Here is a 24,230-nt window from a genome sequence, read left to right on the forward strand (position 1 = left end):
CTTAAGCGTAGCCTTTATACACTGCACCACTACAATGTTTTCCTCTGGGTTCCCATAATTAAATAATTTACTGCTCATCATCAGCACCACCACTACTCGTACGCACACATATTTTGGTTTTTCCTCATTTCCCATTAGCATTTTTCAAAGGTTTAAGAGGCAAAGAGGAAATCTACATTTAGTGCTCCATACAGTGGGAAAAATATGATCTTTAAAATTTTAAGTAGAGCTTGAATGAATCAAAACCACAGAAGCTCAGTTCCATTTTCAAGCATGCAAAACGCTCTGCAGAAATGGACTTTTTGAAAAATACATTATGAAGTATCTCTGTTCCGATTATAACACAATCAATTAGGTCATCTGCATAAGCAGATGCATAGGGCAAATTAACTCCATTTGTAACTGGCAGTGACATTTTGCTCATTTGTAAAATGCTGTCCCTGACCTAGGATGGTTCTGATGACAGATCTGCCCAAGTATCAAATACTACAGATAGCAAGGGTTTACTACACATAAAAACTAAAAAAGGGAGAAGGTAAGATTCCACTGCTACAACACATACTGGCAGAAATCACACGCAGTAAGACTTATGGAAGGGACAGAAAAAGCAAAGGGTATTTTTATGTTGTCCAGCTACAGCAGGACAACATAAAAAGTGCGTTTAAGTCAGATTCATTCAACTGCTCAAGTGATGGGGGAAGGCAGAAAGGAGGGGGGGAGGTAAGATGGCCACTGCCACTTTAACACATTCAGTAATTCAACAGACAACCTGATGCAGTTTAAGTTGGACTTGGTGGGAATCAATTTCACGTTTTAAACTTTACAGGCCTATTTTGGTTATTTGGGTTGGTTTGTAGTGGGTTTTGTTTGCTTGAGTTTTTTACAGTCTCAAGCATTCACAAGACGACTTGTTTTTAAGCACCTCAATACGGGAATTTCCTTGTTTTGGAACCTGTGCTTGAAAACACCTCATTTTTTATCCTATGATCTTATAAAAATGCAAGTCTTTTAAGAAATTGAGTTCTACAGAAAGGAAGAGCATTTGATGGTTGGTTTTAACACACACTTCAGAGCTGGGTTGTGACTCCCCAGATATAAATCTAACCCATTATCACCCCTACTAAATAGTTACAGCTGGAGACAGGGAAGCGAGTTAATTTTAGGCTCGCTTCCCTATTACACACCTCCGCTGCCAGAGCCCGAGCGCAGGGGTAGAAGCGGCAGGAGCACCGCCGTCGGAGCCCCCGACTGCTTCTCCCCCAGGGAGGGGGGCCGCCGGCGGCCCCAGGGCTCGCCCTCCTCCGCTCCTCCCGAGGCTGGCGCGGGTGGGGTCACTGGGGCATTTTTCCTGAGAAGGATTCTCACCTTGCCCAAGAAGGAGGATGACATTTCAGGGGTCGCCTCCCCCCATCCCGGGGGAGGGCGGCGGAATGAAGTGTTTTCCTCCCCCCTCCCGCTTCCTGGCAGAGCAAACCCGGGCACGCCACCTGCCCCGGGGATGGGGGGTTTAGGGCTCACCCCCGCCCCCCGACCCGCTCCCTAAGGCTCCAGCGGGGCTCCTCCCGTCGGGACGGGAGTCCGCCAGTGTCCCACCCCCGCTGGCCCGGGGGGAAGGCAGGGCGCAGCCCGACAGCGGAAAGCAGAGCCCAGGGTGCCCGGAGGCTGGGCGGCCCCAGCCCGGCCAGCACCCCCGCGGGGCAGGGAAGCAGGACCGGCTTTCTCCCGGTGCTTTACCTCTGTACACTGGGGAGCTGGGGCTCCGTCTCTCAGGTGAGCTGCTCCTCCTGCTGCCGCCGCTCTCCGGCGAGCGCCGCTGCCTGCCCTTCACCCTGCCCGGCTCCGCTCCGCCGCCGCCCGCCGCCAGCGGCGGCGTCGCGCTGGGCGGCGGTGGGGGGCTGCCTCCGCCGCGACCCCCGCCGCCACCCCCCGGCCCCGTGTTGCTGCCCACCGAGGCGGAGGGGGACCGAGTCGGGCTGTGCTGGTTGCCCCGCAGGAGCTGATACGGGACGGTAGCTCGGATGGGCTGGAGCAGTCGGCTGGTCCCCGCCGCGCCTCCCCCGGCGCCGTTACCGGGGCCCCCGGCCGTGCCGGCGGTGGGGGACCCGGCGGCGCCGCGCCTCATCCTCTGCGGCGGGGGCTGGTGGTGGGACGGGGGGGTTTGCGAGGAGCTGGATGAGGACATGGCGGGGATGCGGAAGACCCCGCGGGTCACTCGCTCCGGCGGCTGCGGGGCACCCGAGCTCGGCCCCCAGCGCCCCGCATGCACCGGCCGCGGGGAGAGGAGAAGGAGGAGGGGAGGGAAGGAGGGAGGGGGCGGGGCGGGACAAGCGCTGCACGGCCCGAGGGAGTCTCCGCGCCGCCTGCCCAGCTGCCCCCGGCGCTTCCTATCGGCGACGGCGGCTGCTGCTTCCACGCCAGGCTCTGGCCATCGCTGCCCGCCCCAGCGTCGAGAGCACCGGGGGCGCTGCGGAGCCCAGCGGCCGCTCACATCGTACAGCGCTGCCGGCTCAGCGCGGTCGGCGGCAGCGCACGACGAGGGGACACGAAGCCGGAGGGGGAAGGATGGGGAGGGAGGGAGATGCTCGTAGCCAGCTCTTGCTCCAGCTCCTGCCCCCGCCGGCGCCCGGGAGGCGCTGCCAGCACCATCCGCTCCCCACGCCGCCCGCCCTCCGAATGGCACCGCGCAGCCCCGGCGCCCGGCCGCGACGGGCAGGGGCGGGGGGCGCACGAGCCCATTGGGCGCCACCGCGGCACCAGCGCGGGTTCCATTGGCCAGGGGCCCTGCCGTTCTTCGCTGCCAGCCAATGGGAGCGGCGGCGCGGCGGGGGCGTGGCCGGCGGCGGGGAGGCGGGCCGGGGAAGTGGGATGTGGCGGCGGCGGGAGGGGCGGGCACGGGCCCGGCTCCGGAGCTCCGGGATGCGGCGCCCGTAGGCGGAACGCGGGGAGTACAGCCCCGGGGAACGCTGGGTGAGGTGCAAAGATGTGCTGCTGAATTCAAAGTGGACTTTACAGGGGTGCCGACTTAACGCTGGCTTAAGAGAGCCATTCATCTGGACCAAATCTTGCGCTATCCCTATTCCCAGAGGACTGAGCGTCTTCCCTCTTACTCCACTCCCATGCAGGAAAGGCTGAGAAACAGCCAGAATTTCCTGCAACAAAGTCTGTTCACGTCCATCAAACCTTGACAGTATTTTTACTTTCGTTAAAAAAATCAAGGTGTTCTTCAAATTCTAAGTAAGTGTGGTTTCATCATTTCCTATAAGTGTATATAGAACATTATTTTTTTTTCCTGATGTACATCCAAAAGCACCTCTCAGAAAATGACAAGAGGAAAATAAAAAGTTTTACAGTGATATTTTTTAAAAGTGCTTTTGCTCTAGGAAAAAGAGATCCCATTAGATGAATTGATAACCTGAGACAATGAGAAACAAAATGAAGATTAGGATGAGTAGCTTAATAGCTAAGAAAATAAATGGCTGTAAGATCAGAAAGATAAGTTGAGCTGAGTCCATCGGGAAAACAGTGCTTATTTTGGATCTGATGCAAATAGGATGGTAATGGAGGAGAAGGGAAAATGCAGGGAGTCTTGCTGTGTGGAGGAAGTCAGCTCAGTGATGGCCTTTCAGATTCAGACATTAGGAGAACAAAAAGGATATGGAATATAGATAGAAGTACAATATTTAACAAGATATACTCTCCTATATTAGATGCTGCCTTCCAATCAGTAATCAATTAAAAGTGCGACAGAATGGACTATATCCCTTGTATCCTTTTTGATTATATAACAAACACTCATTTTTGTCTTGCACATTTCAGATTACTACACTTACTCTACACTTCCAACGCTGTCCATAGCTATCCTTATCACTTGGTAGCACAGGAATCAGTTGATAGTCCCAATGAGAAACTGTATTCTCCGGAAATGCTTCTATTCATGGGCTGTTAGTGAGACTTTGTTTGCACTAGCACCATGTGACGCAGTCACCGCGGTTATGTTACAGAAAGGGTTGGAATAATACACCGCACACCCGTGTGAACATGTGCTCAGTCAACAAAGCCACTCCTATAAATTCATTTTAAGAAAAATCAGCAACCATGTATTTTTCCATTATTCCGGTCTTTTTGTTTTCTGCTAGCATGAGCCAAATTTGTTTGTACAACTGGGCTGTAGAGACTTTTTTCCCCAAGGATTTTGCACTGTGCTTAATCACAGCTATGAAGTCCATCTAGTTTATTTTTTTCTGCTTTGCTGCACTGGGCTCAAAATGACTGGAAAGCATTCACCTGTAGTAGCCATCTGCCCACAGTAATATCAGCAGAGTTTTAAACAGTAAGCACATTTTCCTATATATGTAACTTTGTCAGATAACATTGCTGACACAGTAGTGTCTTACAGACCAAAAATCATCTGGTGTCAGCTGAGAAAGAAAGTACACCTTTGACTGAGACAATAGCTGATACATTCCGGCTATTGCCAATGCTCAGGGTTACGTCAGACTAAAATAAGGATGAACTAATATAAGTCTTGAATTTGTCTGTTTAGATACTATTTTACAATGGCTAAATTTTACAATTTCCATGTTCTTGCACATCAAACAAGCAAGGTATTCAGATAGGAAGAATAGATGCATAAAGACAAGGTAAATGTCTGACAAAGAAAATCCCACAAGCCCCAAAATAAGAGCCCACACACACCCCAAACCACAGGGCATGTCAGTGTAAAATATCAGTAGCAAGTCTTCCTTTCCAAACAAGCTGAGGACCATGCCACAGCCTTACCGTCCAAACTGAACCACCACTTCACTTGCCTTCACCACAACCAGAGAAGGAAAGATCCACTGGGACTGTTTCCAGCCAAACTGTTACCGGGCACATCAACAGCTGTACTGGGGAGACTTCGCTCCCCAAAAGTTATTTCCATCCTAATTCTTTCTAAACTAGAGTTAGCATACATAGTACAACACCATGCCACATCCCTAGGAAACAGTGATTTCAGAAGAGATGAAGAAGGAATTCTTCTGTATTTTAAAGTGGGATACCAACTGTTGAATTTTTCAGTGTTTTTCATCTAGGTTTCAGAGTACTTCCCTCAGGGAGTACCATTGCTCTGTAATATTAAGAAGATATTACAGGGAAAGTGAAGTAAAAACTGAGCTCCTATCAGAATCTTAATATCTTTCAGAAACCCATGTTTGCCTGAAATACCCTTTTCAGCTTTTCAAAAGCCACGTAAAAGGCATTTCATGCTTCTCTTTTCCACTTTAAGGAACTACCTTGTCAGCTGGCATGTGCTTAAGGGAGTTTATACTGGAGGTAACAGGTATTTCTGAATCTTCAATCCTTCTGGGAGACAAGGACATGCTTAACACAGCTTTTGGGAGGGGCATCCTGAGAGCAGTGGACATTACACATCACAGCAAGAGCATGACAGCAAGGGAGTGAACTCAAGGAGTGGGGCAGTGACAGGCAAAGTTACATCTCTCTTACTATTATCAATTGATAATGGGTTCATCTCTCGAGGTCAGAAACAGATTTACGTGAGCCATGGAAACTGAGACGTTTTAAGCAGTAACTAGACACTGTGCAATCCTAATCCTTATTTTGTTCCTACTTGAAGGTTTTAGAGAGGGCAAACTCTTCAGATCTGGACATACCTTTTGTTTCTAGGCTCTTACCAGGTTGTAAGGCCATCAATACTCTGCTCCCAGTGTATCTACCTGCTTGTTTCATTCTTGTTATGTCTCTCTTATCTCCCTCTGTCTATGTTTTTTCTTGGCTGCCCTTTGCCCATTCCACTTAGAATCAAGTCCTTTGTGACTGTCTCTGAGGTATTCACACAGCATCTAACACAAAATAGTAATGGGTGCATTTATCTTCATGTATGTTCAGGTCCATTCCCTGTGTTTCACTTATGTGTAATGAATATAATGAATATACAGTTAGGAATATTACATTTGGGAAGAGAGAAATAACAAGAAGTACTTACATCACAGTAATATTCTGAAAGAGATGATGACCAGAAAGCATTATATGTGGCTGAAGACTAGAACGACCCCTAATGACCCAAACTGCAGCTCTCAAATTACAAAACTGAAACTAAAACAGGCTTGCCTCTGTGGACTTGGAGCATCCCTAGGCAGGAATGGGAACATCCCCTGTAGTAAGGGCCTCCACGTGAAATGCAACTGCTATCTGGAGCTGAGCAGCTCTGCTGAAGCAGCAGTGGCCCATTTTCCTAGAAAATATTTGTCTCAAACTGTGGAGGTGTTGCTTTAGTTTTCGGCCTGTTTTGCCTTTAAACAAAGTTCTAGCTAGAGTATGATGGTAATGGCGAAAAAATATATATGGAATTATTTTTACTACAAGGTTTTTTGACAGACAGATACTGCCTTCATCAACCACACTCCATCTTCTCACAGCTCCCAAATGTTCAGTGGTACAGATATGATTTCCTCAGATCAGCCAAGCACTCTCTATCCCCAAGCCTCTCGGGACTCACCTTGCATTCGAGCCCTTGAATTCTCCAGGGCTGCTGATACATCATTATCCCCACTGCTGGCTTTGTTGACACTCACCAGGGAAGAGAATTCCAACTCATGATCACTTTCAAGTCTCTACATGCTCAAGTTGTCTTCCAATAACAAAAGGAAACCCACTACTGAGGACTTACCTTAACATTGCTGATCATCCAATTTAGGGTCAGGCATGTAGTCAGGAGTTAGATTTCCTTTTCTCATGTCTTTGTTTCCTAGATATGGGGAAAATGCATTAAGTAAAGGGCTGTTAGACCTATGGTCCAACAGTATTTACACTAGGTCAAACTCAGTATTTATGAATACTCACAAACTGGAAAATTTCAGAATCAAGTTTACAGCTGAATTTCAGCCAGAAGGTATTATAGTACTTTCTTTTTAGTCAAATGCTATTGTTAACTTTATTTCATTCAGTGTAAAGGATTGTCACTAGGAGTGAGGACTGCATAATGAACAAGCCAGGAAACTACAGAGTAAGAGCCAGCTGTAAGATTTCCCCTTAAGAAAACTGAATACCATTTTGGATAATTGTCTTTTTTTTCCTATCTGTCAGAAGCCTTTTTGTGATACTGAATAACTCACTTAAACCAGAACCTGCCCATTAACATTACCTTTGTTATAACAAAGTCTTATCTCATCTGGAATCAGACCTACTGCTACATTCTCTTCTCTTCTTCAGGAAAATAGGCCAACCACTTGGGACTTTTGAATTATGTATTCCTTAGGCATCTGCTTTTACATAAAGGCAAACATTCAACACACAGCTAAAAACACCAAACCTTCCTTCCAGCTCCACTTTCAGCCTGAAGTTCTTCTTTCTATTCATTGGTACAGGTAATTCCATTCAACACTTTCCTTTAGCTAGCAAGTTAACCATGTCAGACAGTATCCCATGGGAAGCTGGGTTTTCTCCAGGCAGCAGTCCTGCCCTACATTACTATTCTGAGTTTGGTTACTTGACTCAACCACCATCTCCATCTCCCTTCCCTAGTTCGTCATCTGGAAAAAAGTCTGATTTGCACAGTTGGGACTGAGCCCAAGTTCTTTCAAAAGAGAAGCTGAGGGATTTTGCAGGTTTATTTTCCCTTTTTTCCACTTTAGGCATTCGTTATGAGGACACTTTTGGACAAGTATGTGTGGTTGCTATTCTCCAAAGTGAAGCTGATTGAAACATGGTAAAATGGTTGGTATTCTGATAACCTGCCATGTCAAATGTAATGGGCACTTCCAGTGGTTCTTTACTATAATTTATCTTGCCAGTCTCTTATCTAAAATATATAATTAATAATAGCAAAACAATGCAACACATCATGTTAACATAATGAAAATAATTATTCCTTAAAATAGTTTCATGCTCATCATAGAATTATCTGTGAGGAAAAAAATGTTTGCAGAGTGCTTAGGTACTGTATATTATGTACAGCAATCGTATCTTTAATGGAAAAGGTAGAAACAGTAAGCAAATAGCAGTAGCAATTTGAATATAATGATATTGTTATATCTATTACCAATCACACCAATATAATAAAAGAAAGGAGAAGCACCATTTCATATGAGCAGTTACCTTGCTATTAGGAAAGCACAAATGTACTGTATAGTACTTAGATTTATATGACATTTAACTTTTTAAATGAGCAGCATCCCCTTAACGAGGTAGATTTGAAGCCATTATGATCCATTAAAAGAGTAATAAGTGTCTGATAGTAGAGTCCCTGACATCTTTCTATTAAGATTTCTTGATTTGGTCTGTATCTGGTTTTGTGTTGGTTTTTTTTGAGCTGCATTAAGCATGAATGCTCTTACCACACCAGTGCCCTAACTGTCAGATTTGTGCTCGTGTTAATAAGGGTACATTTTGACAATACTGATTTAAAAGGCAAATCTGAGGGTTAGGGAACTTCAACCTTCATTTCAGAGAGTCCTTTCCTGGGTTGCTTCTACTCCTCCAGTTATCCTACTTTGCTGTTTCTGACAAATAAAGCCTTGTTCACCATGACCTTTCTTTCTAGGTACAACAAACAGCACTAAACCTTATTTGGAACTTATCATCACTCTTCCTTTACCAGCCAAATGGGATGCTGTTGAGTGACATGGTGGACTCCACAACTACTACTGGGAGGTAAACACTCCATCTCTGAATCTTCAAAGCAGGAGAATATTCTCTTTTTAAATAGATTTTGCAGCCTGGTAAGAATAATAACAATAAAATGCATTAGAGAGCCACATTTAGTGAATTTTAGGGTATGCTACTCTATAAGCAGAGTATTCTTAGAATGTTCCATTCTGTGCATACAACAGGTTGTGGGGCCAGAGCAGAGTCCCAGCACTGAGTCAAAAAGCTGGAAATTATTATTATTTCCAGGTAGGTAATATATTTGCCTGTAGAAACAAATATTTATTTGTGAATGTGGTTTGTTGGTGTGACAGCTACAAAACAGGCTTTAAGAGTTTGCCTAATGCTAATTTACATACAATAAAAGTGCATTTACATAACGGTAAGGAACAAACCTGTAAAAACAAGGAAGTGTGCAGTTAGCTTAAAAGTGTTCTATTGAGGTATTTAAGTGAAATACATGATGCATTTCTGTTTTAACTGCATGTTTCCTTGGATTTCTGAGTCCATGTCAAAGCTTTAATAGCATGTTAAAGAAAGTTTGGGGATGTGAATTTCCTTTGTCTCTTTTACATCCCAAACTAAAACAGAATGCAAAACTTCAGCATCATTAAAAGAGAAAAAAAAGAAAGGGAGCTGCTAGTAGGTCTCAGCAGCTGGAATAATCTCCCACAGGGAGAGGTGGAAACCTTATTCCATGAGTCATTTAATACCAAATAAACAAAGCACTGGAGAATAAATTGTAAGGCATGATTTTTTTTGTTGTTCATTGACACAGGGAGGGCTACTTGACTTAATGGAGCTTTTCCTTTCTTCAAATTCTTTGATAATAGAAAGCATGGACAATGTTACAGATATAGTTTATTTCTCATTGTCATTTTGGTTCTTACTGTCATTGTAATAGAGTAAAGTCATGAGTAACTTTATCCCCTGCACACTATAAAGTATACAAGATCAAGCCCTCAAGAGCTGCTGAAATTCAGGATCCTCTTAGGTAGTGGCCATCACTGACATAGTTGCGTAGTGGCTTAATTACAGTTCCATAAAAGGTTTTGCACACCCAACTATCACAGGTCCTGCTATTAAATGCTGTGCTTTAGTGACAAAGCTCTGAGGAAGGCAGCTGAGTAAGCTGTGTATGCTGGCATGGCATGCTTTTGGTCTCCAGTGGAATCCAGTGGAATCCAGGACTGATAGAAGGCAACAAATAACCCCCTTGCATCGCACAGAGCCTGTCTGTAATCAAACATAATTATGGAATCACTACCAGTCAGAGCTGTTATAGTCTTGCCTGTAATCAGGAACAGCATTATTGCAACATTTATTACTCTCAAAAGTAATCTGAGATTTATGGGGCCTTGGAAAGAAAAGCATTGTTTGGGAAATCTATCTATAAGCATTATTTGGCCATAAAGACAGTTCTTTCTCTGAGAGATCAGAGCAGTTCCAATGAAGCACATCTTTTGGATAATTTCTTCATATTCTTTTTAGTCCTAAATGACAAAAAGCACACACATTACTTGAAGAAATTCAAACTTGTACTTGCCAGCCAAGTAGATGTAGACATGCATTATTTCCCTGATGCTCAAGATATAATGTAACCACTACCGGTGGAAATAGAGCATTCCAATAAACAGTGGGAATCAGTGTCATCATGCAGAAACTGAACTCTGATGTAATTGCTCAGTTTTTATAAGCCCATGATGAAAGGTCTCAAGGGGAAGACCTTCCTCTATAGTACCGAGTTATGGCTTTGGCTCTACCAATACACAGTGTATCTCTGTTACATGAGAGGGAGTGTTAAACAGAAGATGTGTCTGGAAAAACAATGATGTGTGACATTGTAAGAAGTCTAGAGAAAGGGAATAAGAAGTGCAGCTGATCATGCAAAGGTAGAAGAAGAGGTATCTCTTAATTTTGAAAAGAAAAGGAAAAAAGAACATCTTTTTTGGTGACTTCTTAGCTCACAAGGAGACAGAAGAAAGCTGTGTATTCAGAAGTGGATGTGGGTGGGAAAGCAATGGGGGAAAAAAAAGCTCATTACCTTAAAAATGTTACCTCAAAAGGTGTGGAAACCCATTAATAAAATCACCTCAAAGCTCCCCAAGGAAACAGCGTTTTCTTCTCCAAGTTACATAGGTGATCTGTAGAGTTGGAGGGCACAGGAGCTGATGCAGACTACTCCCTCTACCAAGCCTCTGAGGTAAGGAGAGTCGGCTCTTCTGTTTGTGAGTATGGTGACAGTTCTGCCAAATACTCTTCAGATACAGCAGCTTTATCAGCGAGAAGGATCTGGGCTGCCCTGCAAAGATAATCCTCCCAGTGGTGTGTCGGGCTCAAAGAAGGGTGTGATTTATCATTCCAGAGGAGTGTAATGTGAACCTGTGCCTTCCATTCAGCCAAGTGATGGCTAGATCAAGGAGGCTTCTGCTCTTTGCTCACTCTTTCTTTTGTTTCTTCTCCTTCTTTCCTTTTTTTCTTCCAGCAAACAACTTATCTTCATATTACCTTCTTTTATTATATACATTTAAGGTGTCCAAAGAGTGAACCAATGTCCCAAGGCACAGTGGTCCTTAGAATTGGATCTCCTTCGAGACCATCAGCAGAGTACTAGGTGGATGAGAGTTTCTCACCTTGGGATGCTTGGAAATTTGCTGGCTCTGATTAGCACTTTACAAAGATAGGGTCTCTCTGCAAACAGCCTAGTGGAGTCTTTCACTGTACTTTCAGCTCTGCTAAGCATGGTATTTCAAGATTTTGCTACCAGCTCTGGCCTGCGGCACACAAAGCTCTAGGCCCAATGTAAGGGTGACTCACACCTTTGATTGAACAAGTCTTAGGAATGGATGTTGTCTGTTCTGTCACTTCAAGAAAGAAGGTCTTCATGCAGTGGCATCAGGTGTCTGACCTCCCAGGTCTCCTGAACTCATGTGTGTCCATTTGTTGTTGGTTTTTCTTTTTTTCCACAGGAAGGACAAGCGCATCAAACAGCAGATGGGAGAATGGCCATCTTCTAACCATATTGAGTGGTGCTTATTCATGGGTCATAATCCAGAAACAAATTATTTGTGTTTGTCTGGGTTCTTGTTCTGGTCTTGCAGCAAGGATGAGTTCAGCCTGGAATTTAATACACAAAAAAATACAGAAAAGTAAGGCTGACAAAACTCAGGATTAAACAAATAACTACTGCATGACAACAGCGAGTTTGATCTTTAAAACAGAAAATTTTCTGTACCAAAGTGCCTTTCCTCACTGCAGTCTGCATAAAGGAAGGAGCAGAGGCAGCTGCAGCCACCTCAGCTTCAGAGATGGGGCTCCCAGTAGTCAGTCTGCAAGAAAACACCTGGCTGGCCTTAACGAACATTATTTTCTAGAATGTTCCCAGAGCTCTGCTGGCAGGGACATATACCTGCCTTCTAAGGGAGAACAAAAAGAGGCAGTTCTCAAACAGCACATGGTTTGACTTATAAAAACTTTCCTTAAGGGCAGAATTAATTATATATCATAAAGATCTGTTACATATTCTGTTTATACAATTATAAAGCATTATGGTTAATTAGTTGTGGTACAGACTCCCAAAGCAGAATCTGGTTAGAGAATAAACAAAACACTCAGTCAGCTGCAACGGTGGTTAACAACTTGCACTTTCATATCACCTTTCACACTTATCTCTCTTGAAGTGATTTATAAGTTATGCAATCCAGTGGGCTTGAGCTTTGTGTATTTGGTATTTTTTTTGTTTATATAAAATTAGAATATGTTGATCAGAAATGGTCTGAGATTCTCACACCTTTAAGAAATTAAATTCAAAATATTTGTTAACCAACTTTATTTCATCTATTTTCTTACCTATTAGTTACTTGTGATCCTATTATGTCTGGCATTGTATATACACAGAAAATAAATACGTCTTCATCCCCTTTTTCTGTCCTGATACAGACAGTTCTGACTGGCATCAGTGAGAATCCCTATCTACATCACTATCCTAAAAACAGGGGTGAGATCCTGATTGTGAAAAGATATTGATAGAAGTGTGCAATACTGCAAAGATTTTGTTTTCAAACTACATTTTTACAGTATTTCAATGCTATGAAATGAGTTGACAATATTAATGTATCAAACCATCTGACATCTTTGAACTTAATTACTTTTTTGCCATCATATAATTTAGCACTGAGTCTTGTTGTTGTGCATATGCTGCTACGGGTGTCTGGGCAGAGTAAGGGCTTTTTGAAATCTCATCAGCGTCATGTGAGTAGAGCTAAAAAAAACTAAGTTAGTATTATTTGTCATATCATGGGATATTGTACTGGTTGCTGTGCATGCCCACAAAGCACTTCTTAACGCAAAAAACTTGCAGTACTTATAAGAAAAACTGAAGAAAAAATACCCACAAGATGGGAGCAAGAGAGGAAGAGTATGTATTTAGTATAGTTCAGATATTTATACTGTGAAACGTACCATACAGTATTTTTAAAAATCTACAAATAAATTAAAACAAGCACTCCTCACTGAAAATGCCACAGCCTGATATCAATTCTGTTTCCTGAATGCATCATGAAAGTAGGGGCATTTGAGATAGCCTTGAAGGAAGGCTTCATAGTCTTTTTTAAAAGTCCATTTTGGGCATAGTTGTCTAGGTGAAAGCCTGATCAAGATAGATAGATAGATAGATATGAAAGAACTTCTGAGAGACAAAAATGTAAGGGCAACTGAAAATGGCATTGTCAGCTTGGAACAACAAACTGCACAGTGAGATACAAGATAAGATTATACATGAGTGCCCAGTGGATGCTCCTAACTTCTGTTCAAAATGGCACTGAAGAGGAATGCCAGGAAAGGATACAGAGAGAGGCTGATAAAATAAGAGAGAGAATTCAGGAAGCTTATCTTGACTTCAGTGTTTTAGGCTCAAGGGGAAATCAGGTATGGATAATGAAAAGTGGAGAAGCTGCATTCTAGATATGACAGTTGCATTGATGAAATTGCAAGAAATCACCTAGAAAAACACACAAGTAGAATAAAGGCAAAAAATGAGCCTGGTAAGGAATGTGTTGAAATTTAGGATGGAGGTCTCCCACAGCTGAAAGAAAGGTTAAGGAATTGGCGTGATTTGAAAAAGAAAACAAGAAAAGGAAAAAAAAAAACCTTTCTATCTTTTCGACAGTGAATCAAGAGAGGACAATATTTCTGAGTCACAGTATGATCATTAACATCACAGGCTGTGGAGGTGGAAGGAGTCCTGAGATTTGGCCACATCACTAATAATGACCTCAAAAGAGCTGAGTAGAGTGTACACAGCTGAAATTTAAGACAACTTGGGAAAAGGTGAAGCTGGCAGAAAGCCATCTGAGGTCATAGTTTCAGGCAATGAATTATTTTATTTTAAAACTTATAGACAGGAGGAAAACTCAGCAGAAATATGAGAGCAAAATTAGGTGAAATGTAGGATTTTAAAAAATGCATGTGTACTGGGATTTTTGTGAAGAGTAATGACAAAAAAGAACAAGGAAAAAAAACCCTACAAATAGAAAATTACAGGATTACTGGTAAAGGAGGAGGTGTAAAATGAAAATCTGATAGGAATTGCCAGGAAAAGGGATTGGGAGTGAGAGAAGAAAGTGGGAGAGTGAATGAAAGGAGAAAGAACGTGGATTTGTTAATTAGATCTTCTCTTGAAAAAGAAAGAACTGATAACATGGATAAGAAGAGGCAGAAGTGTGTGAAGCTGATTTCAGAATAGCATTATTTAAATTAAATGTTTGTATTTATAAATTAAACCTACTTTTAGGGTTTAAACATGGAGAAGCTATTACATAATTTGAATCAATATGACAGATATGTAAAAATTTATTATGTAATTTGAATCAATGTGACAGATACATAAAAATTTCAAAACTCTTTCCAGTCTCGTGTTTGAAGTGTAAAATAATACTAAGATCCTTGGACAGTGACAAAAAGTTTAAATATTATCTTGAATTTGTGTGGGAACTGATTATTTTTCAAGCAACTTTCAGAGATCCAGTTTTTGTCTTCCGCCACTCAGGAAATATGTGTCTGTGTACATGAAAACAAGATGACATTTTCAAAATTGCTCCCTAGTAGATAGTAATAATTGAGTTTACACAAAGAGATTTTGAAAATAAAATCACAAGTCCTATTCTGTGTTTTATGCAAGTGGAAGTCCACTTTTGCTGTCAGTGTTTTGCCAGGTCCCAGGCATTTCCCCCTTCCCTCAATAGCCCTGTGGATGAACAGCCCATAACTGCTGTGTAAATGGTCATTATCTGCTTTCATTCTTACATTACTATAAATTAAGCTTCTTGCTGCCCAATTTTAGCAGTGACACGATCAAACACATGGAGTAGGGAAGATTTAGAAGCTCACCTTGTCCATCCAATAGTCCAAAAATCTGGAACATATCACATATCATATCATATGGAGGTTTAAGTTCCCAGATCAAACAGCCTTCCTTCTTTCAAGCAGCAAGCTTTCCAAGGAAGAGTTCTCATTAACACATTCCCCTCAAACAGTTCATTACATTTAAATTTCTGTATTTTGTTGCTATTTGCCATGTATACAAGCTAGCTATGCTAAATAACACTAAAATCCCACTTTATTATATGCAAATAAAGAATTTTAATAGGCATTGGTCTCATAGAAAAACTTAAGAACTTAAATAGCTGTACGGGAGGGGCTATGCCACTATGTAAAAATAACCATGACGTTTATGAGGGCAAAGATCCCACTGGCTGAGCTTTTGCAGTAGAAAAGTATTTAGAAACAGTAATACATACACAGGTGGGATTGCTTTGGTCCTTTGGTGCAGGCATTGGATTTGATGCGTGGAATGGACATTGCTGTGACATCTGAGCACCACATTAATACACACCTCTCACTTTTAAATGTTTACAATAGGCAGGTAGGCTTTTAGTATTTAGGCTTTGAGTGTGCCCGTAGTCCAACACCATCTTTCTGAGGATGTCTTAGTGTTTGGAAACTCTCTGCTTTGCCCAGAGCTAGCACAGCCCTTGGCAGCCCAGCTCTATCCCTCAGCTTGCGTGGGCTCTTGGAGCCTCTGGCATGCAGCTTGGCAGCCACAGGAGTAAAAATAACTTTGCTTCCCTCCCACCGCCTTTCTACCCCAGTGCAGAGGGAAGGAAAGGATATTTAGTGCTGAAACTAGAGAGAGTTCAGGTAATAATAGCTTTTTAGGAATAAATTATGAAGACACACATATTTCAGGCAGTTCCAACCTGCCCCTAAATTACAGCCTGTAGTGCATCACTCCCCTACACACTTGGTAGAAAAGTACTGGGCTGAGCCTACATATAAACTAAAATTTAACACGTTCAAAAGTAGCAGAAATTAAAAGTACAGAAAGAGCTGTTATAAGACATTTGGGTTTATCTTGAAACCACCATTTTCTTTTAAGTGTGTAGCATACTCACAAGCACACAGCAGCAGCTCCAAAAAACATCATCCTCCAACATTCCAGTGTTTATGGGTGTGCCTTAATTAAAAGTATTCTGTAGAACAAGGAAACCTGAATCTTTAGGAGAAAAACATTGATTATATAAGGACACTATTTTTAATTCATATAGATTCAGTAGAGAAAAGGAGTTGCTTATTCTTTTACATGAACAGACTTTTAAGATAAACAAAGAAGTTTGTTGATGTGCCAAATTCTGTTATGTATCAGCAGTTTGGAAAGAGAAACCTTGATTTCAATCTACTGCTATCCTATAAATAATAATGGTACATCAAAAGTCTGGTGTAGTCCATGGCATATTTGAGAAACAAACTTCTACAAGAAATTAATTGGATGATGAGAGTCAGAATTATGAGTTAAGTTTTGTATCCACATATCTTATTTTCCTCCTGAGTTACTGAGTGTGTGACATCCATAGAGAAAATGTGTACCTATTTGCACCAATAAAACTATGTCTATGGATTTTCTATGAGATGCTTTTTCATGTTTTCCTAAATCAATCCTAAATGGTTCAAACTATGTATGATTTCTCAAGAAGATGTCTGGTTATAGTGGTACTGGTTATAGTATGTTTACTCTGGAAAGACAAGGAAGTCCCATCTAAGGCAATTCTGCCCTTTTCAAGTGTTTATTTTTGAGTTTACTTACTGCTGATAGTACATACTCTATAGTTGTCCTGTGGCTTTTTTTTTTTTTTTTTTTTTTTTTTCTGAACAGATATTTCCTGTCTCTCAGCCAATATATTGAGATTATCTTGCACTCCTTGTGCAGGACAAATAGTGCTCTACAGACAGTGGATTTGCATGGATTATCAGTGGGAACACAGTGTTTGCTGTATCTTAAAGTAAGTCATCTCTCTCTTCATTGGTCATTTTACAATCACATCTAGAAGATCAGAGAGAGCTTTATCACGGTCCCTTCCTTGCCTTGGAAAAAATCCTTCAGAGGTCCACCCACCTGGCCTCACTCCTATACTACCTGTCCTGGAACAATGTTTCAGTCTTGAAATAAAACACTTTGCATGAAATTATTTGCCTAAAACATACATGACATTTGTGGGTTGACACACGTGGATCCACAGCTGCAAGATAAGGTTAGACCTCACTCCACAGAAACCATTAAGGTTGATTTCAAAGGAGTGTTGCAAGAGGCAAAGGTTTGCTTTTCTAATGTAGGAAAATCAGAATAAAATTCATCTTTGCAATGGGGCATACTCCATAAATACTTGTTAATATTGAGATGGCCTTTTTCTAATTACTTTCTTGATGAAGCTGTGTCCCCTTTTCACAATTAAGTGTCTCTCAAGTAAGTCAGATAGATCATAAGTACAGAACCTACACATTGTAAGTGAAAAAATTATCTATGACACTACCTGAATAACACAGTGGAACTGAAGGATTAACCTGCTCCATGGTTTTTGGGAAATATATCCCTGACATGAAATTCAAGCACATCATGAGCCCTTTGCACAGCACATGAGCACAGCATAGCTGTGGTCCAGCTCACAGGGAGCAAGTGCTTCTTTCTCCCCGCTGGACGGTGTGGCTCCCCCTCACCAACCAAAGAACAGTCGGGCTGGCACATAAGGACACACCACCATTTCTGGAAAGAGTAGGGAGCCAGAAAGGCTTGCTCCAAGCAGCACAGCTCACCCAGCTGATGCAGCACCAATCTGCCACCTTTTGCAATGGAAATTAGTCCAAAAATTCTTTCTTAGCTCTCTGGTAGCAGTTTTTACCCTGATAAGAGCAGCTGCATGTCACCTGTTATCAAGAGAGTGGTTGCTGGCCAGGAGACATGTGTTACTTCTTTCTGGTTTTAAGTTTTAATTTTCACCTGCAGTGGAGAGATAAAACGACTTCCAGTTTAGCTTGACAATCCTGCCTGCACAGGTGTGCTGTAAGAATACCACTGTGGTGTTCAGCTGGGTGAATGTTTTAGATGACTACAGTAATTATCAAAAGTACTGGGTTTAGTTTCTCCCCACTTTAATCTGAATCAGATTTGCCAAATAGTTTCAGCTGGCTTTTTTACCTAGATAAATAAAGCTGGAGGAGGAAATGAAAAGGCTTGTGCCTCATTTGATGCAATACCTGGCACTTGAATGATGCAGAACTTGGGAACTGTATGGCCAAGACCTTCTTCTTAATGAGATTATTTGAATTGAACTTTTAAATTTCCTACCTAAACTAGTCCTTTAATTACCATGTTATATTCCTTTCTGGGGTGAGGTTCCCATTCCCTCCTCCTGATACTGGTGTATTTTGTGCATGCAACATCAGGGTGGAGCAGCATCTCCAAGGGCAGGGCACAGGAAAGGGGAGGAGGAGGTCAAGGTCATCACCCTGAAAGTGTCCAGCTGCACGCTCCTCTGCCCTCCTTGGACAGGGAAGGGAGGCAAGAGCCAGTGCCTCTCCTTCTGTGCCACCTTTCTTTCCAACCCTTTGATCCTTTGGCAGTGGGGAAAAAAATTACGAGGAACAGAAGTAAGGAGTTTGTGTCTTACAGGGATGGGCTCTGACTAACCTAATATTTATTGTTCATTTTATATAGAGGGAGGATGGAAGAGTTGTAGCAGGAAGGACTGAGGGAGGTTCAACTCCAAATATCCTGGCTCCTGAGGTTGAAAGATTCCTCCAAATTTAACCTAGTTTCTTGCATCTTAGTGAGTGAAGCAGCATAACCATGCAGGTGTTCAACAGGGGGAACCCCCAACTCTAAATTTCTGTGAACTGAGTGTTTTGATTCCTTTTGTTCTAGTTACTTCTGAATAAAACAAGAAATTTCCTGTCAAAAGAAACAGCTTATTCGAATTGGGACTTCTGCAGTTTTTCTTTTCCTCATGAAAAAATGAAAAAGTATTTTGGGTCAGTCTAAACAAAGTTAATTTATTTTTTCAGTTTGGCTACTGATAGAAAAAAAAATGCTCCCAGTTCTAGTTCCACTGTTATCACTCATCATTTTCTATAAATATAGCAATTAATTTGCACTCTAGAGTTAATACAGAAAAAACCCTAGGATTCAAAAGTACACCTAGATGATTTCTCTGTGTTAGTACCAGCTCTGTCAGTCAAGTTAGCTCATCTGTAATGTCCTTGTAACCTACAATTTCTAAATTCCCATCCAGCTACACCTAAGCCACTCCTTTGTTTCCAGTACCATTAGATGGGATTAACTGAAGAAGAAATTAAGCCTCCAAAGTTAATTAAAACATTGTTGATGATGACCAGGAAGGCATACTTTGCAGCTGTAGGTGGAGAGATGTAGGTGCTCAACACGGGGCAGTTGTGCCCTGGCTTTTAAGCTCCTGATCTATGAAAGAAAAATGCCTCTGGTTTCTCGTGGCAGTGTGAGCTAAACAGACAGTGAAGTGTAGCTGCTTCAGCTTCCCCTGGAGGCTTCCATCCTCTCTTTCCTCTGGAGGCTCCATCTTCTCAGTCTGGTGCTGTTACATCTTTAATAAGATCAATAATCTTTCTCGACTTTAGCAGCTTCATGAATTCTGATTAAGCTCCAGGACAGTGGCTGTGTATCAAGAATAATAGGCAAGAAGACGACTTTAGAGTCTCAGTCCATGAAGCCTGATAGTTTCTTCTTTAGGCAAACTGTTACTGATTTGATTTTGGGTTTTCTCAGCGTGGCCTCTGTAAATAAAGTGCTAGCACACAGTACACTCACTGCTCAACTCCTCTTCCCTGCAGACCAATTCTTTTTGTGGAAGACTTACGTTAATTGTTCCGTGACTGCTAATGTCTTTAATTAAGGCTCACGTGGTTAAGTCTTCGGTGAGAAAATTAGACGTGCTTACAAGAATTAATATAGTAAGAAATCACAAAGGTACAATCAGGAACAAAAAATTGGAATGGTCTCTAGCACTGCCTTTCAACAAAGCACCGGTGTGTGAGATTCTGCACGTCATTAAAATTCAATTAAGTATTTTGGGAAAAAAGCCTGGCACTGACAGGATACGTCATCTGACCACAGGAAGCTGTGCTGACAAAAATTCATAAAGTGGAAATTGGAAACCCATACTCTGAAGCTTTCCTGTATTAACAGTTTAATGTCCAACTATGTAATATGTAATTTATGAGAATTCTCTAATGTGAACTAGCCTTGCATATTTTGCAGTTTATTATTCTTATTTAGCAAGGAGTGAAGACAAAACTAGTTTTTCTGATTTCTGGAGACATTTTTTATAATTTTTAATATATACATCTCATGGTAATTTCCAAAGACCTGACTTTGCAAACCCCAATTTTCAGTTCTCACTAGTGGGTCATTTGAGCACGAATCTTGGCCACTGTTTTCCTTTTGAAGATGGAATTTTTCAGGTAATTAGACATTCAGGGCAGGGAATGATGCAATTATGTAGAAACATAGAATTATATTGCTGCTTCACTGTTTTTCATGGAAGTGTCATTTAACTGCAGTTCTGGAATGACTCCTATTGTCAACTTTTGAGATTTCCTGTAGTCAAAAACATCCACAAATTCTCTTTCCATATGTCGAATTATTTGTTTTCTATAGTCTTGTATGTACTTCATGTTCCAAAAGTGGATCTTTATTGCTTATGGTCCTTCTGTGGCTACAGTAGTACCTAAGCATCTTGGTTTAACAACTTTATGGCTCTTGTGCATTTAAATGCTTTCATTTTTGCTACTTTTTCTGAGATGCATTATGTGGAAGAACATTCATTGCAAATCCCATTTTTGCTTTTTAATATCTACTCCTACTTGTAAGTATCCACTCCACTAGGAGCCTTAGAGATACAACACATGCCAAAAAAACCATATTTGGGAGTAAACTTACAATGGAAAAAGAATAAAAAAAATCATTAACATGCTTTATTTGGGAAGGAATCTTAAAAGTGCCTTTTATGAAATAGACAGAGAGGAGAGTGGCCAGAGAGTATTAAAATATTGACTAGGCTAACAGGCAGTACCTTACTGTTTGAAAATACGCAGGAATGCAAGGAGAAGGAGCAGTCAGTGACCCCGCTGGTAGCTGCCATGGAAAAGGTGGCCATGTCCTTCAGAGCAGTTACCTCTGCAGTTAGATTGGAAAGCAGATATCCACAGCCTTGGGGAATAGCTCGTAGCAGGATAAATATTCCACAAAGATGAAACTAGGGGAAACTGAATCCAGAAATAGGGAAACTAAAAGTAAACAGAAAAGAACCTGATAAGGAAAAGTGAAAGAATAATCAGCATGTGGAGACTAAGAGAGATTTTCTTTTTTTGAAGTTATTTCAATCAAGAGCCAAAAACTTCCTCCACTAATTTCTATTTGCATTTTAAAGTAGTTAGACAGCTTGGACTCAAGGTATCTAGAAGAGGACTAACCTGCTTCTGGTCAGTTCAAAGGTGACATAGAAGGGTATTGAAAACATGTTTGTTAAAAAAGTAAACTTCACCAAAGTTTGCTTTAAAGTTTCCCACACTGTTGCTCCAAGAACTGTCTGAGATTACTGTAACTGAAAAATAGAGGTAGTTGTGTGGGAAAGCTCAATTTTAGGGTACTTAGCATTATATCTATAGATATTTTTATGCTTTATTTTTTTAACAATAATAATAACACTCCTGTTGGTTGTCTGGGTCTTTCATACAGCAAGAAGAAAAAAATGTTTAAAAACTTAACTGTACAAGGCTGAGTACTTACCACTACTTTAAAGTGGCATTATAAGAGAGTGACTCTCAAGCTGGTGGAATTCTCACCGATCCCAGTATGACAAGTGGAAAATTCCAGAAAGGTCTATAACAACACCATGGACAAAGATCAGCACCTAAATCTGACCAGCACACCACTAACTTCAGTGCACTCTTACTTGCAAGAACTTGGTTTATGGTGTTTGAGCACATTGCTTTTTATTCACCAGCTCCATGTGTAAAGACAAAACAGCTTTGTCACTTATGCCAAGGTGTAAAATAAAGGAAATTTCCTTCTTTGTGTTTTGTAATAATTCCCACATTTCCAGCCTACTCTGGCTCATGCTGCTTTACACATGCAATGAGGTTTAATTACGTAGAAGCCAAGATGGAACTGGAGGAGCCCAGTAACCGTGGAGATTAGAGATCAAGAATATAATACTATTTGTTTATAAATTATCCATAGCCCAAATATCCTTTTGTAAAAGGGAATTAGGCAAGTAAGATCCAGGCAGCATGCTCAGTTTATTATTATTTTCTAAAATCAAATGCGATTATACTTTCTGTGTGACCACCTTCCCATTAATAACGTTATTTTCAAATTGTTCCATCCAGTATGGATTAGGGGAGATGACTGTTCACAGGAGAAATATAAAGCTTCTCAACATAGAAGCCATATAAATATGGGGGTCATATAAAGCTGCATATATCAATAAAGGAGTCCATGGAGTTACATCTGAAGGCTGTATAGTGAAAAGTGCTTCTTCTTTGGACCAAAACCCTTAGCAGGCACTACCAGGCTGTGTTACATCTCATGGTATGATTAGGAAAAAGTTATGAAAGCATGTATATCATACACAAAACACAATTCACATTCCTAATTCTTTTTTTCAGTTAAAAAATCCCCATCACAAAGCTCACAAATGGTGCCAGGCGTAATTAGAAGGTTATCTCAGACAGTGATGGTGAAGAACCTGGAGGAGGTTTTAAAACTTTATAGTTGCTTTTCCTTTTGGATAGCTAAGACATTTTCCAACTAAATACTGTTTCTCTTCCTCCTGCTTTTAAAGAAGCAACTAATCAGCTTTACTGAGAATATTTTCCACTGGAAAGTCAGTAACATCAAAATTTAAACTCTTTACGTGCTTTACTATTCTGGTGACTTTCAACTTGTAAGGAAAAGAGTAGTTTGTAATTAAAAATAGCTTTAAATTTTAAAATAGCTTTTTTTTTTAAAGTTTGTTTTCAAAATTAATATTAAATGTGGAAAAGACATTTTACATTATTTTATAGTTTTAAGTAATATAAACCCAGAAGTGACCTGTTTTATGTTTCACTCCATGTTGAGTTCATTTCCTTTCAACTCGGAATAGTAATTTTTAAAAAATCATCCAAAAAATACAACATCTATCACCACAACATTTACATGTATAAAAGGCAAAGTATGGAGAAATAAGAGCAATTTCAGAATAATTTATTATAGTGTTTCATTATATCCAGAGAACAAATTAATGTAGGAAACTAGATAGTATTCTTGAATAAAAGTATTGTTACCTGATCTGCATTGAGAAGCTAAGAGGATAACTGATTTTATGACAAATCCCACCTTTGTAGTAATTACATAATTATTCTGTAATTGTCATAATAAATCCCTGGTTTATGATTTCACAAGAACAACTTCAGCATCTCCTGAGCTCGAGTCTGAGCTTGCTGAGCTCCTGCAGTGAAGTCCTATTTAGACATAAGCGATGCGTACATGTCAGCATTTCAGCTCAGGACCTTGTCTCCAGAAAATTCCAACTTACCATGTTTCCATTTCAATCACAACGTCCTCTCAGAGCCTGCAAGCTAGTTTCCCTTTGGGTGAAACTAAATCAGAATATGTGATGTGGAATCCAGAGGACATTCAGCCCGTAGGGCAAGAGCAACAGCAGTCTAAACTAGAAATGTGTGTAAGAGTGGGTGTTAAGCCTTCAGCCTTGGGTTTTTTTACTCTACAGATCCACTCTCCTTGGGCAGCATTACTTGCTGTTATATGGACACGGGTAGTGAGAAGCATCACTACTCCAAATAATAACAAGGTGGTGTACCCTGAGTGCCATCTTAAACTGATCTCTATTTAAGAGGATGGATAGGGCTCAGAATTTTCTGAAAACCTCCCATCCTCCATGGATGCAACCCTCCTGTATGAATTTCAAAGCCAGCTATTCCATTACTCCCTGCTCCCACTGCATCCTTGCTCAGCAGGTTAAGAAACTGCCATTACACCATGCCCACCCTTACAAGCTCCCCTAGTGAGCAGCAGATTGATCTGAAGTTTGCTCTGCTGCCTGTCCAAGTGCCCACAGGCACTGGTCCCAGTGGGATGTGAACATTTGCCGAGCACGTCCGGCCCAGGAGCGACACTTCCACCACGTGCAGAGATTGCTCTGCTCTGCCTGAGGCAC

The 24,230-nt window shown here is 41.3% G+C and overlaps 1 protein-coding gene and 1 long non-coding RNA gene across 6 annotated transcripts in view; one reads left to right on the forward strand and one right to left on the reverse strand.

Moving 5' to 3' along the window:
* Window positions 1–2,701, reverse strand: part of GLCCI1 (glucocorticoid induced 1) — a 54,323-nt gene extending 51,622 nt beyond the window's left edge. For all 4 annotated transcript variants that reach the window (XR_006018523.1, XM_042043146.1, XM_042043145.1 and 1 more), the window contains exon 1: window positions 1,735–2,701. Coding sequence is in view for 3 of the 4 variants with exons in the window: in XM_042043146.1 (XP_041899080.1) it covers window positions 1,735–2,182 (448 nt within the window). In the remaining variant the exon portion in view is untranslated. The remainder of the gene's footprint in view (window positions 1–1,734) is intronic.
* LOC121671444 lies at window positions 1,557–22,442 on the forward strand. Of its 2 annotated transcripts, XR_006018525.1 has the most exons (5): window positions 1,557–1,770; window positions 7,635–7,716; window positions 8,543–8,652; window positions 16,856–16,982; window positions 21,746–22,442. It is a non-coding gene; the product is annotated as an uncharacterized LOC121671444 (long non-coding RNA). The 2 variants fall into 2 exon arrangements; XR_006018524.1 differs by lacking the exons at window positions 16,856–16,982; window positions 21,746–22,442 and adding an exon at window positions 11,616–16,607 and having other exon boundaries at window positions 8,543–8,895.
* The last annotated feature ends 1,788 nt before the right edge of the window (window positions 22,443–24,230 follow it).

Source organism: Corvus kubaryi, unplaced genomic scaffold (assembly GCF_017639235.1).
Source record: "Corvus kubaryi isolate FWS band 111438036 unplaced genomic scaffold, C.kubaryi_AGA036_p1.0 37398, whole genome shotgun sequence".
NCBI lineage: Eukaryota > Metazoa > Chordata > Aves > Passeriformes > Corvidae > Corvus > Corvus kubaryi.